Genomic DNA, 17653 nt, shown 5'->3' with positions numbered 1-17653 from the left:
CAAGGACTTTAACCCAATGACACTGAAGGATTGGTGGTATATTTCCAAGTCACGATGGTGGGTTGCTTGCAGGGGAACTTGCAGGTGGTGTTCCGATGTATCTGCTGCGTTTGTCTTTCTAAATGGAAATGGTTGTGCATTTGGAAGGTGTTGACAAAAGGGACTTTGGTGAATTTCTGTCATGCATCTTGTCAATGATGCTCATTACTGCTACTGAGCATCAGTGATAGAGGGAGTAGATGTGGTGTCAGTCAAGTGGGTTGCTTTGCCTTGGATGCTGTACGTTGGGAGGATTTAATCACTCCTGCCTTGTAGATGATGGACAAGCTTAGGAGCGTTGAGAGGTGAGTTACTCACTGCAGGGTTTCTAGCCCCTGACCTGCTCTTGTAGCCACTGTATTTATATGCTAGTCCAATGAAGTTTCTGTTCAGTGGTACCACCCAAAATGTTGATGACGATTCACTGATAGCAAAGTCATTGAATGTCAAAGGATGATGGTTAATTTGTCTCTTATTGCACTTGACCATGCTTGGCATTTTTGAGGTGCATCTGTTACTTGTTTGCAGTTGCATATATGCTATACCAAGTAGTTTCCTTCCCTCAAAATTGGTTAACCAGATAGGTATTTACCATGATCTAATGGTTACCATTGGACGAGCTTTTAATTCAAAATTTTTATCATACAAAATTTCATGATGGAATGGTGAGATTTGAATTGCAGTCCCCAGGATTTAAGTCTGGGACTCTGTATTGCTAGAGTAATGATATTATCATTATGCTGCTGCCTCTCTTAAAATTGATAAGAACTGCTGAAAAATAAGTTTGTGATACTCTGAACTTTTATTCTTCCTGCCAAAGTGAGCATTTTCCCACATAATACTCCATCTGCCATACTTTTGCACACTTGCTTAGCCTTTCTGTAACTGTCTGCAAATTCTGGTACAGAGTCATAAACTGGCATCCTTTTTTCCAGAATTTAATTGGGGCAAATTTCTGCTGATTATGGATAAGAAATATGATAATTTAGTAGCAGTGGTAGAATTGCGAGTGATGGCATTGTAGAGCTATATTGTAAGTGTACATGCGAAAAATAACATTGTACCTCCCAATATCACTGCAAGGTAGTGTGTAGATGAGCAATAGGAGTCATTGGGGGAATACAGTGTGCTTCACTGTGTAAAAGACTGCAAACAGCTTGAAGAATGACGAGGGAATGTTGACCATTGCAATCATGTAGGATGTCATTTGTGACTTTGGTACTGCCAGGAGGAGGTAACCTGACTGAATTCAGACACAGAGTTCTGAGACAGCAGAATGGATTTAAGAGATACTATGTTCAACGACTCTGGAAGAGGAAAGGAAGTTGGAGATGGGCCTGTGGATCACGAGTGTTCCTTTTCACATGTGTAACTATAGACAATTTAAGAAAGTTAAGTGATTTATCAAATTTTTCCTACACTGTCATTGTACATGGTCTGGTATTTTGCAATTTGGCACAGTTTGTCTTTATTTATTTATAAATTATGTAAGAACTTACCCAAACATTTGAAGGATATAATTTAACACTCCTACAGTTACATACTCTTTGGCTAACAAATATTTCTTATTTACTCTCTGTTTGCCATCAGGCAGTGTGAATCTTGATGCTACATATTTCATGCTTTTGTGCATTATTTTGCCATTTTTCAGCTAACTGAATATCTTGAAGTGCAGTTTGGTGTTCAGGTACAGCAAGTTCAGATCCACAAGATGAAGTACGCTTTCCAGATTTGGTCAGCAATGATGACTGCCTCAGAGGCTGATGGCAAGGTATAGTTGTTTATTTTTGATATTTGAAGAATTTATAGTATTTACTTGCTTTCCTTGTTGGAAGAAACTCTGAAGTCAAACTTTTTACACTTGAATTTCCAACATTCATTTTTATGATAATCTGTCCCCAAAATTTAAACAAAGGCCCTGATTTTCTGACAGCCATGCAACCATTATTCCAATATTTGTGAGTTCTGCAGAGGGACCTTGCAGAATCCCCATCATAGTACTCTGAAGGAATTGCCCAGGCAATTGAAGATTTTGTTGGCCAATCCTCTATGCCTGAAATCCTCTCCTCTATTTAACTCAGATTTCAGACAATTTTAATGAAATTAAGTAAAATAGTGACTAGATAAAATGTATAGTCTAACTCCAGTGTAATTATTCAACATACTCAATACATAGTCCGTACACCAATTCCCAGCACTACATCCCCAGACCCCACGCTTACCGGACTCTGTCCCGGGGTAGTTGAGTCCTAATACTCCCTTCCCCTACTCAGCCCTCAACAACCCTCATTTTCCCTGCTGCTGGACCAAACCTGATGCCCCTCCATCTCTCCAACTTCTCCCATTGCCTGACACCTACCCCCTTATCTTGCTCTACGCTTTATTCTACTTCCCCATTGCAGAGTGTGAGCCCCCACCACCCAGGCCAGACCACATCCCCCCCCACCCGCCCCTTCTCAAAACCATACCCAAACTGTGAAGCTAACAAAGCATCCATGCCCCTCCCCATCCAGTCAAGAACGGCCAGAAGACTCCAGACCCAGTTTTTCCCACTCGCCCCATCTACTCTAACCCCACTGCATTACTTTATTTGGCCACCTTATTCATTTGGCATCCTAGTCACATAGCACCCTGCCACTTGCCCACCTGGTACCCTACTTACCTGGCCAACTATCCTTATTCATTTGGCCTCCTACACCTGGCAACCTGACCAGCCGATAGTCCAGAATTCTGTTTACCTGGCATACTACTCTCGCAGCTCCATATCCTAGCACCCTGACATTGCACGCAGCCAATGTACTAACTGTTTGACAGCAGCTGTCAAAATGGCTGTCAGGATTTTTAATTTTCAAATACAGCAGCTGACAGCAGTGAAAAGGGGGCATGGTTTGTCTGTCTTCCCCATCCCTGACAATCTGTCCTTTCAGACATGTGGAGCTCCCTACCTGCATTTTTTTAAAAAAGGACTTTTGCTACTGTTTGGAAAATCTGGCCTGTAGTTAGTTCCTTGATCTTTTATTTCACTTTTTGGGTTGAACTCAGCATCCTGTTTGACTTGGAAATTATCATGTGGTATAATACTTTCCACCACAAGGATCATCTATTTCATTACCAGTACATTGCATACGTTTAGCTTTATCTAGTGCGTTATTGTTGAAACCTTGATCCATACTTTTTCTTTTATACTGACACCTCTATTTGTGGAGTACCTGACTGAATATTCTATACTTTGTCCTTTTTTGGATTTGAGTTTGCCAATAATAGCCAAATGTATTTTTCTCGAAATAAATCTCTGTGGAGTACACCCATTTTCTTTCTCTCTCCTGCATATAAATAGGAGAGTTAGGAGTATTTAGAAGGATAGATATTTATACTTCCATATTTCCAACTGTATTCATTTGCTTTAAATTTTTGCTAAATAGTTTGCTTCTGGTGGATGGATGTCAACTCTAATGTGTGTGAAGTATTTAGCTATATTGGTAAAATGGATAAAACACTCCAATTTATGTTATGGTCAGTAGGGTATGGAACTAAGGAGGGAGACAGTGCATTCCTTTAGCCTTTGGTATAACGTTGATTTGTATAAATTTCCACTCTAGCAGAGGGTTAAATGTGTTGTGGAGGATATGTAGAAAGTTGATTAATTTCTCTGGGCATCTGGCATTTGACAGGTCTTTGAGCCCTTCCCAATTGACTGTGTCAAATGCCTTTGTCAGATCGTTGAAGACCATGTAGAGAGGCTGGTTGTTCTCCTGGCATTTATTTTGGAGTTGCCAGTCAGTGAATATTATGTCCATAGATCCATGGTTGTGTCAGAAGCCACACAGGTTTTCAGGAAGGATTTCCTCAGACAGGGAAAAGGTGCCTTGTGAGGATTTAGGTTATAGTCTTCCAGGTGATAGAGAGCAAGAGGAGTCCTAAGTAGTTCTCACCGTCCACTTTGTCTCCCTTCTTCTAGATCGTGGTGATGGTATAACCCCTAAGATTTGCAGGGATCTCTGTACAGATTTTCGGGAACAATTGATGGAGGTGATGGGTAAACTGGTCTTTTCCAGAATAGTGGGCAGTGTTAAGTGGGATACCACTGGGAGCAGTGCCAGGACTTCAGCTATTCAATATAATATTGATTTGGATATGGGAATTAAATGTAATATCTCTAAATTTGCAGATGACAAAGCTGGATGGGAGGATGAGCTGTGAAGAGCATGCAGTATCATTCAGATAAATTGAGTGGGCAAATGCATGGCAAATGCTGAATAATCTGGATAAATGGGACATTATCCATGTTGGTCACAAAAACAGGAAGATTATTATTGGGCTATAAACTAATAGCACATTGAGACCAGAGTGTCCTTGTAAAACAGTCACTGAAGCATACTGCTGTAGCAGGTGGTCAAGAAAGAAAATTATATTTTAACCTTAATAGGAAGAGGAAATACAGGAGCAAGTATGTCTTGCTGCAGTTCTACAGGGCCAAAATGAAACCATACCTGTAAAATTGTGTGTAGATTTTCCCTCCTTATCTGAGGAAGGATGCTTTTGCTATAGAGGGAGTGCAGCGAAGCTTTACAGGACTGAATTTTGAATAGTTGTATCAGTGTGAGGGGAGATCTCATTGAAACCTAGAAAATTCTAACAGGACTACAGAGGAGCCTTGATTATCCGAAGAACATGGACGTGGAGTATTTTGTTCAATTAATCAAATTCCAGATAATCGAATGCCAGTTGACATTGTTTACCCAAACATTGAGACCTTGCTATTTTGTCGGATAATCCAATATTTGGATAATCGAATGCTGGATAACGGAGGTTTCTCTGTATATAGTATATGTAGAATGAATATTCCTAATGGCAGGCATGTCAACAACTAAGGGTCACAGGCTGCATGCCCTCTAATCTGCATGCGGCCAAGCATTCTGATGTTCTGCGCATGGCGATCTGTGTCAGAAAATCAATCACAACAGTGACTTCAGTTCCAGAGGTCACTGCCAGAAAAAGACGTTGTAGACCCTTGCAGCAAATAAGAATATTGGAGCCAACACTGGTCATATTGTAAGGATGCAGGGTCAACCATTTCTGACTGAGATGAGAATTTCTTCACCCAGAGTGTAGTGAGTCTGTGGAATTCATTACCACAGAAAGCAGTTGAGATCAAAATATTGTCTGATTTATGGAAGGAGCTGGGTATAGCACTTAGTGATCAAAGGGTATTGAGGCGGGAAGCAGGATTAGGCTATTGAGTTGGCTGATCAGCCATCACTATTATGAATAGTGGAGCCAGCTTAAAGGGTTGAATAGCTTACTCCTATTTTGTGTTTGTGATATGGTACAAAATACCAAGGATGCTGGAAATCTGAAATAAAGATAGAAATTGCTGGAAATACTCAGCAGACCTGACAGCCTCTGTGGAGAAGGAAACAAGCTGGCAGTTCAGGTTGATTACCTTTTCATCAGAACCACGTTGAATACTTACAAATATTTTCAATTGTTGTTCTACATTGATAGCTAATATTGTTCTCCATTTTCTTCTTGAAAGTTGTATCCAAATCATTAATTTATTAAGTTACTTTATATTATGCTTATGTTCTTTATTATTATGTCATAATATGGTTATGTTTATTGTGCCTAGATATTCTAGATAGTAGCAAGTCTTCCCCTGTTGAGTCTTTATTTTGGGGTTAGGAAAAAGTCCTTAGATACATTGAGAACTCCATCAAATTACCCAATTTATTTCCTTGATTTTCTCTTGACAAATGAATATTGGAGTAGTTGAAATTCCTTCCATTACTTTTTTTTAACCCCCCAGTCTCCTTTCTTGTCTACCTCTCTTCTATTCAATGGTCTATATGCCACACCTGTTAATTTGATTAATTCTTTATTGTTGTTTATTTCTGTCAGTGCGAATGGTTTCTGTTTTGGTCTTGATGAAAACTGTATCTCATTTTTACACTGTCATTGTACATCCATAATAAGTGCAGCAACTCCTTGCCCCTTTTCTTTATATCTTCTAAATATTTTGCAGCCTGCCATGTTTTGTTCCCAGTCCTTTACTTTGTCATGCTGCTGTATTCCCTACTATATCTGTTTTCTCTCAGCATGATTGTCTCCAACATGGACTCTGTGTGCTTTACTATATGGGCAGTCACTTAATCTTCATAGGATAGTCTTCACTTTATAATGCACCATTGTTTTAGATTCTTCTTCACGAATTCTTCTTTTTACTTTGGTATATTTGTCCTCTCTTATTTTGCTCTTCGCTATGCTCTTCTTTGCTGTTTTATTTATGTTAATGCTATTCACATTTCTTGTAGATACCTCCTTACGTTTTGTTGTCTAAAGTTTTTGAAACTTCCCTACTTTCCATTTCTGCTAGAACATGGATCCCATCCTTGTACAAGAACTGGTGCAGTGTCTCATGAAAAGGAACTCCTCTTCCCACATCAGATCTTTGGCTTTGTTTCAATTCTCCTAATATGTCTTTGTGAATCTGCATCTGGGATCAGGCAATAATCCAGCCTGTATTTTTAAGTTTAAACCTAATTCTTATCACTTTCAACAGGAAACACTTCACACAGTGTGATAATGGTTTGCAATTCTCTTCCATAAATGACAATTGATAAATTGATGGATGCTTGGTGCAAAGCTTGGTACAGATCCAACTTCAAATTTTATGATGATGATTGGAGTTTTGTGATGATTGGAGATTTTTCTTGTATAATTAAGTTGACTCTCCCATTAGTCAAAACTGCAAACAGCAAAATCAGATTACACATTTAAATGCAGTACTTTACTTTAACAGGAATTCAAGTCTTTCAAAGATTTGATGGCAGATGGTGGGAAGGAGATAAAACCATTGTGGGAGCTAATGAAAAAGGTTCTGGGGATATCACCACACACATTTCCTGCAATAGGTAATGTATACCTTGACAGAATGCAGAGTGTTGTAATTGATACATTAAAATATAATTACACTACTTAGTTTATATTGTTGTAAAACTTGTTCATAACTTTTTCATTGAGATACTACGTTTGTAGTGTTCAAGATTTTAGAAGTACTAAGACTGAAATTTTTCAAGTGAACACAGATATTTGGATAATCATAGCATAAGGAATTTACTGTCAGAATGAAATGCTGTGCAATTTGGCTGCTGATTTAGAATGCAGGACATCAAGCAGTGTAACCCATCAAACTAGTATCTTAGTTTATCAATACTGATTTGAAATCTGAAGGCAGAAAATATCCAATTGAATTAAATATGCCATCACTTTTTAAAAAAAACTTAGATAGACTGTGGGTATAGCTGGCAAAGCCAGCATTTGTTGGCCATCCCAAGTTGCCCTTGAACTGATTGGCTGTCTTCGCCATTTCAGAGGACTGTGAAGCATCAATCACATTGCTGTGGGTCTGTAGTTGCTGTTAGGCCAGGTGAGGTAAGGACGATAATTATCCTTGCCCAAAGGACATTAGTGAATCGGATCGGATTTTGTAATGGTTGCCACTTTGTAATGTAATGTTGCTACTAAACTAAATTTGCTTTTAAGTATTTGCCATGGTGTGAGTTAAACCCATGTCTATCAAGTATTAGCCTGGGCCTTTGGATTACCAGTCCAATGATATCTCTCATGTACCTCTGCCTCCACACAAGTGAGTCTGTTTGCTGAATGTGTTCCATACTGGCTTTTTAAGCGTACTGTTGGAATCAACTGTTTTAGTGAATTTGGATATAATAGAAGTCTTCCAGTCATGAAGTATCCTACAAACATGTTGGTAATTCTGCCCTTGTGCCTTGGTCTCTCTCTGCAGCCTTAGAATGCAAGTGACAATTACTATTTAAGGTCAAGATGTTGACAAACCACAAGATTGGCTCATACCTTGAGAAAATCATCTGCACATTGCAGTCCAATAACATTTATTTCAATGTATTGTTTATTTAATGCTTTGCTAATTCCACCCTTGCTACATTATCTATAAATATGTTCTTATTCAAAATACTATGGGTATGTGAAACTGGCTCAGGAGGCATGAAGTCATTATTTGCATAGCTAAATGTGAATGTGGTGTTATGGAATTTTTTTCAGTCAACAGTAATAATACAGAAGAAAAGTAGAAAAAAAAGCATGTTTATTTCCAATCGGAAAGCTTTGAAGACATTTTATGGGAGAAGTGAACTGAAGGGGAAAATATAGCTGGTTTAGAGAACCTGGAGAAAGTTCTGTGCAGTTTTTCATTAACTAAAAGGACAGTTTGTCTGTGTTTTTTTTTCACCTTTGACTTGACGGAGCAGTACTAAAGAATTTGGAAGATAAATTGTGAAGTAAAAATAATGAGGAGAAAGTGAGGTCTGCAGATGCTGGAGATCAGAGATGGAAATGTGTTGCTGGAAAAGCGCAGCAGGACGGAGCAGTACTAAAGAATTTGGAAGATAAATTGTGAAGTAAAAATAATGGTCATGGGAATGGTAATATTAGATAGTATCGCGAAGAAGATTGACACTGTTCTTTCAGCAACTCATGAAAATCTAGGAGGCTCTGTTGTACATCCAATATCAGGGTTCAGTATGTCTGCTCAGGACTTCAAAGGAATTTGATGTTGGAGAGTGGTGATTCAGTAGGTACCAGTAACACAGCAGGACAAAGATAAAGATTCTACATAGTCAAATGACAAGCTCGGCACCAAATTAAGAAGCAGAATTTCAAATTAATAATCTTTTTATTATTTGAACCACTTGCGAATTGGGATGGGCTAAATAAGATTAAAGAAGTGAATGAAGGCTCAAACTTCTATTGGGTGAAGTGAGGTCTGCTTGATGGACACTATTCTAAGTACTGGGGAAAGTGAGATTTGTACTGTTGGGATGGTTGAAGTGTGCTAGGAAGGGTGTTCTACCAAGTTGTGTAACTAGGGAAGATGAGAAGGTTTTAAACTAAATAGTTTTTAGAGACAAAAGATCATATTTTGAAAGTTAAGATACTTCAAAAAGTAGAGAAGATAAGTGAGCAGTTCTAATACTGGAAATGATAAGCAGACTAAACGTCAGCTAATTTACAACAGTTTAATGAAAGGGTAAAACTGAAACCTTTATATCTGGAATGCATGTAATATATAAAACAAAACAGATGAACTGAAAGAATACAAAGAAATAAATATGATCTGATGGCCATTATGGAGATATTGCTGCAGGTTGACAGATTGGACATTTCAGAAGGTGAGATAAGGTGGAGATGTGATTCTGCTTAATTAGTGGTCGTGTTAATACAATAGAAATGGATGAACTAAGTTCAGGAAACCAAGCTATAGAAATGGTTTGGGTAGCGAACAGAAACATGGGCAAGGCGTTGCTTGTGAGAGCAGCGTACAGGACCCCAATCAATAACCCCAGTGGAGCAGAATATAAAGGAAGAAATAATGGAAGTTGTCAGACAGATGTTGTGATAATCAGGAGATTCTGGAAAGTATGGAGAATTCAGGTGAGCAAAAGCAACCTCGATAAGTTCATAAAATCTTTTAAGGATAGTTTTAGAATAGCATGTTCTGAAGTCAACCATAGAGAAGCTACTTTAGAGCTGCATCGTGCAGCAAGATGGGATTAATTAATTTTATAAATGGGAAGGTGTCTATAGGAAACAGTGATTACAAAATAATTGACTTTTACATTTCGTTGAAGGGACAAAAGGGTGGGTCCAAAACAACTGTTTTGTATAGGGCAATATTGAGATCACGAAGGCAGACTAAGTTTAAGTGCATTACAGCAAGTGATGGTTAAGGAATATGCTAATAGAAATGTAATGACAGATATCTATGAGGATATTTCAGATTATAGAGAAGAGAAAAACAATCCAAGGGGAGTACCCACCATCAGTTTAAACTAAGGAAAATTAAGGCTGTATCAAACTAAGCACTTGCTTGTGCAACAATGGGTGGCAGGTCAGAAAATTGGACACAATTCTTTAAAAAAGTGAAGAATGAATAAAAGATGAATTGGGATGGAATTAGGCTGAGAAAAAGCTAGCCAGAAATATGGAAAAAGCTATTTAGAGTTTGTACTTAATAGTGGGAAAAACATGTGAGCTTGGATCATATGGTGATTGAGTCTGGAAATTCTACAGGTTATTTGCATTTGCCTTCATCATGCAAGAAAGGAAGGGTGGTGGGATAGCTTAGTTAGTATGAGATTGAATAAGTACAATAGCGAGAAATGATTTGTACTGAAAGTTGCAGAATCCAAAAAGTGGAAGTAAGGAATAACAAGGGGAAGAAGACACTGGATAAAGAAGTCTGTAGGCACCTCTAGGAGCTGTCCTGTAGGTTAGATAATAAGTTGGGAGATAATGAGAGTTTGTATAAAGAAAAAATACAGTACATTAATGCGAGAAGATTTTAATCATTTTCCAGTTTGGGAAAATCAAATTGACAGAGTTAGCCATGAGGAAGAATTAGTAGTGTATTTGAGACTTCCTTTAAATATACAAGAAGGGATATAGAGGCTTATGTGAATATCGGTCCCTTAGAGAATGAAGACAGGGAAATAATAATGGCTTGCAAGGAAATGGCAGAAAAATTGAATACGTCATTTGCATCAGTCGTCTTGGTAGAGGGCACGCAAACATTTGAAAAATACCAAGTGAAGGACAAAAAGGTGAAGAGGTAATAAATACAACAACAATCATTCAAAAAAAAACGTACAAAGTAAACTAGTGGGGCTAAAGTCTAGTATGTCCTTTGGACTTGGTGAGCTGCATTCCAGGATATTAAAGGAAGCAGTTGTAGAGATTGTGGCTGCATTGGTTGTGATTTCATAAGAATCCTTAGCTCCTGGAACAGTCATAAAGCATTGGAAAACTGTCAGTGTAACAGATTTGTTGAAAAAAGCAAGTCAAAAAACAGGTGACTACAGGCCAGTTGGCTTAACATCCGTTATTAGGAAAATTTTAGTCTGTTATTAGCAGAGCATTTAAAATGCAAAATATAACCAAGCAGTATCAGCATGAAGACCAAATTATACTTGACAAATTCTTTATAGAGTCATAGAGATGTACAGCATGGAAACAAACACTTCGGTCCAAGTTGTCCATGCTGACCAGATATCCCAACCCAATCTAGTCCCACCTGCCAGCATCTTGCCCATATTCCTCCAAACCCTTCCTATTCATATACCATCCAGGTGCCTTTTAAATGTTGCAATTGTACCAGCCTTCGCCATTTCCTCTGGCAGCTCATTTCATATACGTACCACCTTCTGTGAAAATGGTGCCAATGTCCTGTACAGCCACAACATGACCTCCCAACTCCTGTACTCAATACTCTGACCAATAAAGGAAAGCATACCATATGTCATCTTCACTATCCTATCTACCCTCAACTCTACTTTAAAGAAGCTATGAACCTATACTCCAAGGTCTCTTTGTTCAGCAACACTCCCTCGGACCTTACCATTAATGATATGAGTCCTGCTAAGATTTGCTTTCCCAAAATACACCACCGCTCACTTATTTAAATTAAGCTCCATCTGTCAGTTCTCAGCCCATTGGCCCATCTCATCAACATCACATTGTAATCTGAGGTAACCTTCTTCGTTGTCCACTACACCTCAATTTTGGTGTCATCTGCAAACGTACTAGCTATACCTCTTATGCTCACATCTAAATCATTTCTATAAATGATGAAAAGGAGTGGATCCAGCACTGCTTCTTGTGGCACTTCACTGGTCACAGGCCTCCAGTCTGAAAAACAACCCTCCACTAACACCCTCTGTCTTCTCACTTTGAGCCAGTTCTGAATCCAAATGGCTAGTTCTCCCTGTATTCCATGAGATCTAACCTTAATCACCAGTCTCCCATGGAGAGCCTTGTCGAACACCTTACTGAAGTCTATATAAATCATGTCTACCGCTCTGCCCTCATCAATCCTCTTTGTTACTTCTTCAAAAAACTCAATCAAGTTTGTGAGACATGATTTCTCATGCACAAAGCCATGTTGGCTATCCTTAATCAGTTCTTGCCTTTCCAAATACATATACATCCTGTCCCTTAAGATTCCCTCCAATAACATGCCCACGATTGATGTCAGGCTCACTGATCTATAGTTCCCTGGCTTGTCCTTACCACCTTTCTTAAACAGTGGCAGCACATTAGCCAACCTCCAGTCTTCTGGCACCTCACCTGTGGCTATCAATGATACAAATATAGAATTCTTTGAGGAGGTAACAAAGCAGGTGCAGTTAGGTGCAGTTATTAGCATGGTTAGAGGATCGGCTAACTGATAGATAATTTGGATAAAAGGTGTATTTTCAGGTTGGTAACCTGTAAATAGTGGAGTGCCGCAAGAATCGATGCTGGAGGCACAATTGTTTACAGTACGTGTTTATGACTTAGATGAGGTAAGTGAATGTACTATTGCAGATGAAAAAATAACTGGGAAGGTAAATGGTGAAGATGACACGGAGAGTGTACAGTTGAATATAGATAGGTTGTGAATGGGGAAGCACTTGGCCAATGGAATATAATTTGGGTAAATGAGGTTGTGCACCTTGGAAAAATAGAGGAACGAGCTGTTTAACTTGGGGATAAAAAACTGCAGATAGTTGTCACATAGAGGAATTTGGGGATCCTTGTGCATAAATCACAAAAAGGTAGCATCCCAATCTCGGTGTGTAATGGGGAAGGGAAATGGAATTTTGACCTTTATTTCAATGGGAATGGAATATAAAAATAGTGAAGTCTTGCTAAACTATACAAGCTCCTAGTCAGACCACACCTAGAATATTGTGTAATTTAGTCCCCTTAACTATAGAAAGAGATGATAGCAATGAGATGATCCAGAGAAGATTTCCTAGATTGGTCCTGGGGACGGAGGATTTTCTTATGAGAGGTTGAGTAGGTTGGGTCTGCACCCATTAATGTTTAGAGTAATAAAGGCGATCTTATTGGAAAATTGTAAGATTCTTCGTAGGTAGATCCTGACAGCTTGTATCCCCTTGTGTGAGTGTCTAAAACCATGGCATAATCTCAGAGTAAGGCATTGCACATTTCAGACAGATGAGGAATTGCTTCTGAGAGTAGTAAATAAATGGACTTATTTACCATCGAGTACTGTTGAGGCTGGGTCATCAAGCATATTCAAGGCTGCGAAAGTTTTTTTTCATCAGCATGGGTTTATGGGGAAAAGGCAGGAAAGTGGAGTGAAAGATTTTCAGATCAGCCATGGTCTCAATGAACGTTGGAGCAGAGTCAAAGGGCCAAATGGGCTACTTCTGCTCCAACATCTTATGATCACATTGTTTGTTTCTTTATACAGGTCTTGGTATTGTGGAAGATTTGGCCAAGGTAGATCACCGTAGTAATTTTAAGCTGATGAACATGTGTCACAACCTACAGACTGAGCTGTCCAGTTTACTAGGAGATAACGGTGTGTTGTTATATCCATCCCATCCAAAAATTGCACCTAGGCACCACCATCCCAAACTTATGCCCTTCAACTTTGCATACACAGGCAAGTAACAAATCTGAAGTTGAATATTTTTAAGTTACATAATCTCATAAAAAATAAAATTGTGAATTTAAAATGTAATTTCTTATTTAGAAAAGTGTCCACAGCTTTTATTGCCAAAGAATAAACTAAGTTGCACAAAATTTTAAAATTTCGCTCATTGCCATAGTCTATAGCTGTTGGGGTTCTGTTCGCCGAGCTGGGAATTTGTGTTGCAGACGTTTCGTCCCCTGTCTAGGTGACATCCTCAGTGCTTGGGAGCCTCCTGTGAAGCCTGGCTTCACAGGAGGCTCCCAAGTACTGAGGATGTCACCTAGACAGGGGACGAAACGTCTGCAACAAAATTCCCAGCTCGGCGAACAGAACCACAACAACGAGCACCCCAGCTACAAATCTTCTCACAAACTTTGAATAGTCTATAGCATCCTGTTCAGAATCTGTTGTATTTGGTATGAACTATAACAGTGTAAAGTGTGCAGTATCTCCTTTGGAATTTCATTTCAAACCTATGCACACACAATTCGAATGTACTAAGGCAATAAATCAGCAAATTGCTAACTTCACACTTAGTACTCACCAGCACTTGTCAAATATTTACCTTTTTTTTTTACACTTGCCGGTTTCATATTTGTTGACTTGTTTAGGTTCAAGATCTGCTATCATGTTTTACAATTCCCCATTCTTTGTTCTTGCCATGTTTCTCGTCAAAGCTGAATGTCACTTGCTACTTTAACCTTTCTATTAAAGTATCCAGATACCCATCAAGAGATCATTTTAAATTGATCATTTAGGAAACCTCCAATAATTAAGTTGGTTAAATTGAATCATCCTGGTTTCTCAGGATCTACTCTTCTAATTTCATGGTTTGTCTGTACTATTGTTGGATACACAGTAGTGACCCAGTAATATATGTGATAAAAAGTTATTATTCTTGATTCTGAAAGCTGTTTGAGAGTTTAATAGGGACATGCTGCTACATTAACCCAAAAGAAAGGATAGTTTTAAAACAGATGGAGGTTATCTGCCTATAGAAACCATTGGCACCCCTGTCTTTGCTCAATTGAATCATCTGCCTTTTAAATTATTTCAGAACTTTGCATTTAGAAAGTCATTGCATATATAAATTGCCCTCCACCTGAAGTGTTTCCCATTCCTCGACTTGTCTTTGATCAATTTGCATCTTTGTTTCCTTGCTGTTATTTGTGGCTTAACTTGAAAAAATTAATTAATCTTTATTAAGAGATGAACATCAACTTGAATTTTGAACTGTGGTGCAATTCTAACTGTTGGTGAACTTACCATTTTTCAGGTATTGAATCTGGTAGTATAAATATTACCCAAAGTAATTTTTAAATCCTTAAGCTTAAGTTTAAGCATTTAAAATGCTAAGATAACACTCAACTTCATTGCAATGTTCCAACTCTGACGGGAAGAATGTGCTGGAAATCAAGTCCCACTATTCCACAAGCCGTGTAAATACCAAAATCTTACTTTGTCAACAAAAATAATCAATTTGTTTCTCTTTGTTATTCCTATCTTGATCAAGAGACGTTAACTAAATTTCTTCAATGAACTTGAAGATAAACATATTAAGTACAAACATGTTTTTAAATAACTGGCAAAATGAGAGAAGACTGCACAGCTGTACGAAGTTTTGTAGATTTGAAAACAAACACACGAGAAAAAAAATTTGTGGATCGCTAGCCCAATCTAAATGGTTAGAATGAGTTGACTTCTCAGTTCGTACAGGCACAGAATCCCTACTGTGCAGAAAGAGGCCATTCAACCCATCGAGTTTGCACTAACCCTCCAAAGTGTATCCCAACTAGTCCCAGCTCCCCCACCCAAACCTGTAGCCTCACATTTACCATGGCTAATCTATCTAGCCTGCATATCCCTGGACACGACAGACAATTTAGCCTGGCCAATCCAATCAACCAGTACATCTTTGGACTATGGGAGGAAACTGGAGCACCAAGCAGAAATCCATGCAGGTACTGGGAGAATGTGCAAACCCAACACAGTCACCCAAAGCTGAAATCGAACCTAGATCTCTGGTGCTGTGAGGCAGCAGTGCTAAGCACTATACTGCCATGCCCACGCCGTTCCTTTGGTCCTATAGCTCGCATCATGTTGGTTGCAAAGCAATGGAAGATCTTCAGACTAGATTTTAGAATCAAATGGAAAACAGGAGTCCTGATATTAGAAACTTTCCGTTTTTGTTTTTTTCAAATTATTTCCCTGAGTGAAAAGTAACTTTTTATTTGGTTTTACTTTAATGAGCATTTTCTTTCTTTGAGGTTCCCTGCTGCAAGGTTTTTTTCCAACTGCCACTTTTCAAGAGAGACTGAATATGCTGTTTCCAGCTAGAAGGTTCTTTTGCAGTTGAGGGAAATAAATTATTGGAAGAACCAGCAAGTTGCTACCAGCAACCTATAATCTCTTCCAAAGCTGTTTTGTCTAACAATTATAACCTTAATGAAAACTCTTATTTCTATTTTAAAAGCGCTTTCTTTTGTCCCAGAGTTACTTGGCTTTGCATAAAAAACAGGCAATCCCAAAATCTCTGACATTTGAAGCCACAAACATCCTTTGCAACCCAAAAATTGTGCAAATCTTCCATTATCCAAGATTTAATCCATAAACCTGTTTCTAACATTTAATTAGTTACCATAATGATAGAATTACATTTTAAATATCTTGAGTATTATTAACGTTAAATTGTAGACTTTTGTTGTTCAGAAGAAAAAGCAATTTTTCATTAGTTTTCATTTTATGTTTACTGAATCTATTTTCTGGGTATATTTAGAAGTAAACTGGGTAAAATGCATTTAAACTCCATTTAATATTTGTTATTTCATCTTCTAGCGATATTTAATGTGCTTGGACTGCCAGTGACCCAATGTCCCCTTGGCTTAAGCAAAGATGGACTGCCTCTTGGAATTCAGCTTGTGGCTAATCACCATAATGACCATCTCTGTTTGCATGTGGCTCAGCATTTAGAGAGTGCCTTTGGTGGATGGCGAAATCCAGGAGCATCCTAAATAAATCTCAAATTAGACTTAGTCATGCTTCAAAAATTATAGGATTTTTAAAAAATTAATGATAGAGAGCCAAATTTCATGTATAGATGTTCAATATCAAGTTAGAAGATTTATTTCTTTGATGGAGAATTATCACTTAAATATGTCAAACCCTGTAATAATATAAAAGTGAAACAATTTTGAAAGCTATGACTGATGCTTGTAGCTATGTTTTTCTTAGTTGTTAATTGATACTTGTGAATACCAAGTCTGCACACTGAAGTCATCCCTACTATCATTGGTGTAGAATTATGTTTGCCATTATTTGCACTGTGAATAATTTGCCTGTACAACCTTGATCATTCTAGTTAGTTTTAATAGAAGTTTCGTTCTAAGAGAATATATAACTCTAGAATTCATTTCCAAACTGCAGGCTTTTGACAATTTTTTTATACTTCATGTACAAATTATTTGTGCTGATCTGTAATTTAAAGAAGCACTTCTTTAACCACTGATTTCCACTGGTCCTTCGATTATTTGTAACTTTTGCAGTTTAGTAGAACTGTGTTTATTGTGCTTCTTTCTTTGTAGCTCTGCTATTGTAAAATTTAAGTGTGATGTTATATCTTAAAGTAAATTTAGGACAGGTGGACTGTTCTAAATAAAATTACACAAGTTAGTAAATACATGGAAATCTAAGAATGTACAGTTACGGATTCATATGGCATTGCACTGTTAATTTTGTTTACTGTGTAACAGTTTGAAATAAATTTTGATGTGTTTGTGCTAATGCCCCGTTTATATAACTGATGAGCAATAAAGCTACTTTAAATGATGTGGTTAGAGGTTTTTCTGCATCTTTATCTTGACGAAACCTCAATTAATCGTAACCTAGTCTTAATTTACGCTTACGCGACTGGATTAAGCCATGTTTCTAGAAATGCAATAAGCATTGTTATCATTAAAATTTGCTTATACTTTCAAGCCTTCCCATTCTTCTATTACAGAAGTCAATAGGTTGTTACTGAGTGTTGTGTACTTTGTGCACTTTCCCTTCATAACGTTACATTTATTGCTCAGTGAAAGAGTATAGTTGAAACCTCCA

The 17653-nt window shown here is 38.0% G+C and overlaps 1 protein-coding gene across 1 annotated transcript in view; it reads left to right on the top strand.

Annotated features, from left to right (window-relative positions):
* Window positions 1-17383, top strand: part of LOC122557138 (fatty-acid amide hydrolase 2-like) — a 45865-nt gene extending 28482 nt beyond the window's left edge. The window contains exons 8-11 of the mRNA XM_043704485.1: window positions 1691-1810; window positions 6839-6950; window positions 13334-13528; window positions 16394-17383. Coding sequence (XP_043560420.1) covers window positions 1691-1810; window positions 6839-6950; window positions 13334-13528; window positions 16394-16569 — 603 coding nt within the window. The 3' untranslated portion in view covers window positions 16570-17383. The remainder of the gene's footprint in view (window positions 1-1690; window positions 1811-6838; window positions 6951-13333; window positions 13529-16393) is intronic.
* Window positions 17384-17653: the final 270 nt, after the last annotated feature.

Source organism: Chiloscyllium plagiosum, chromosome 15 (genome assembly GCF_004010195.1).
Source record: "Chiloscyllium plagiosum isolate BGI_BamShark_2017 chromosome 15, ASM401019v2, whole genome shotgun sequence".
Lineage (NCBI taxonomy): Eukaryota > Metazoa > Chordata > Chondrichthyes > Orectolobiformes > Hemiscylliidae > Chiloscyllium > Chiloscyllium plagiosum.
The sequence above is the reverse complement of the archived record's forward strand: the minus strand, read 5'-3'. Positions and strand labels throughout refer to the sequence as shown.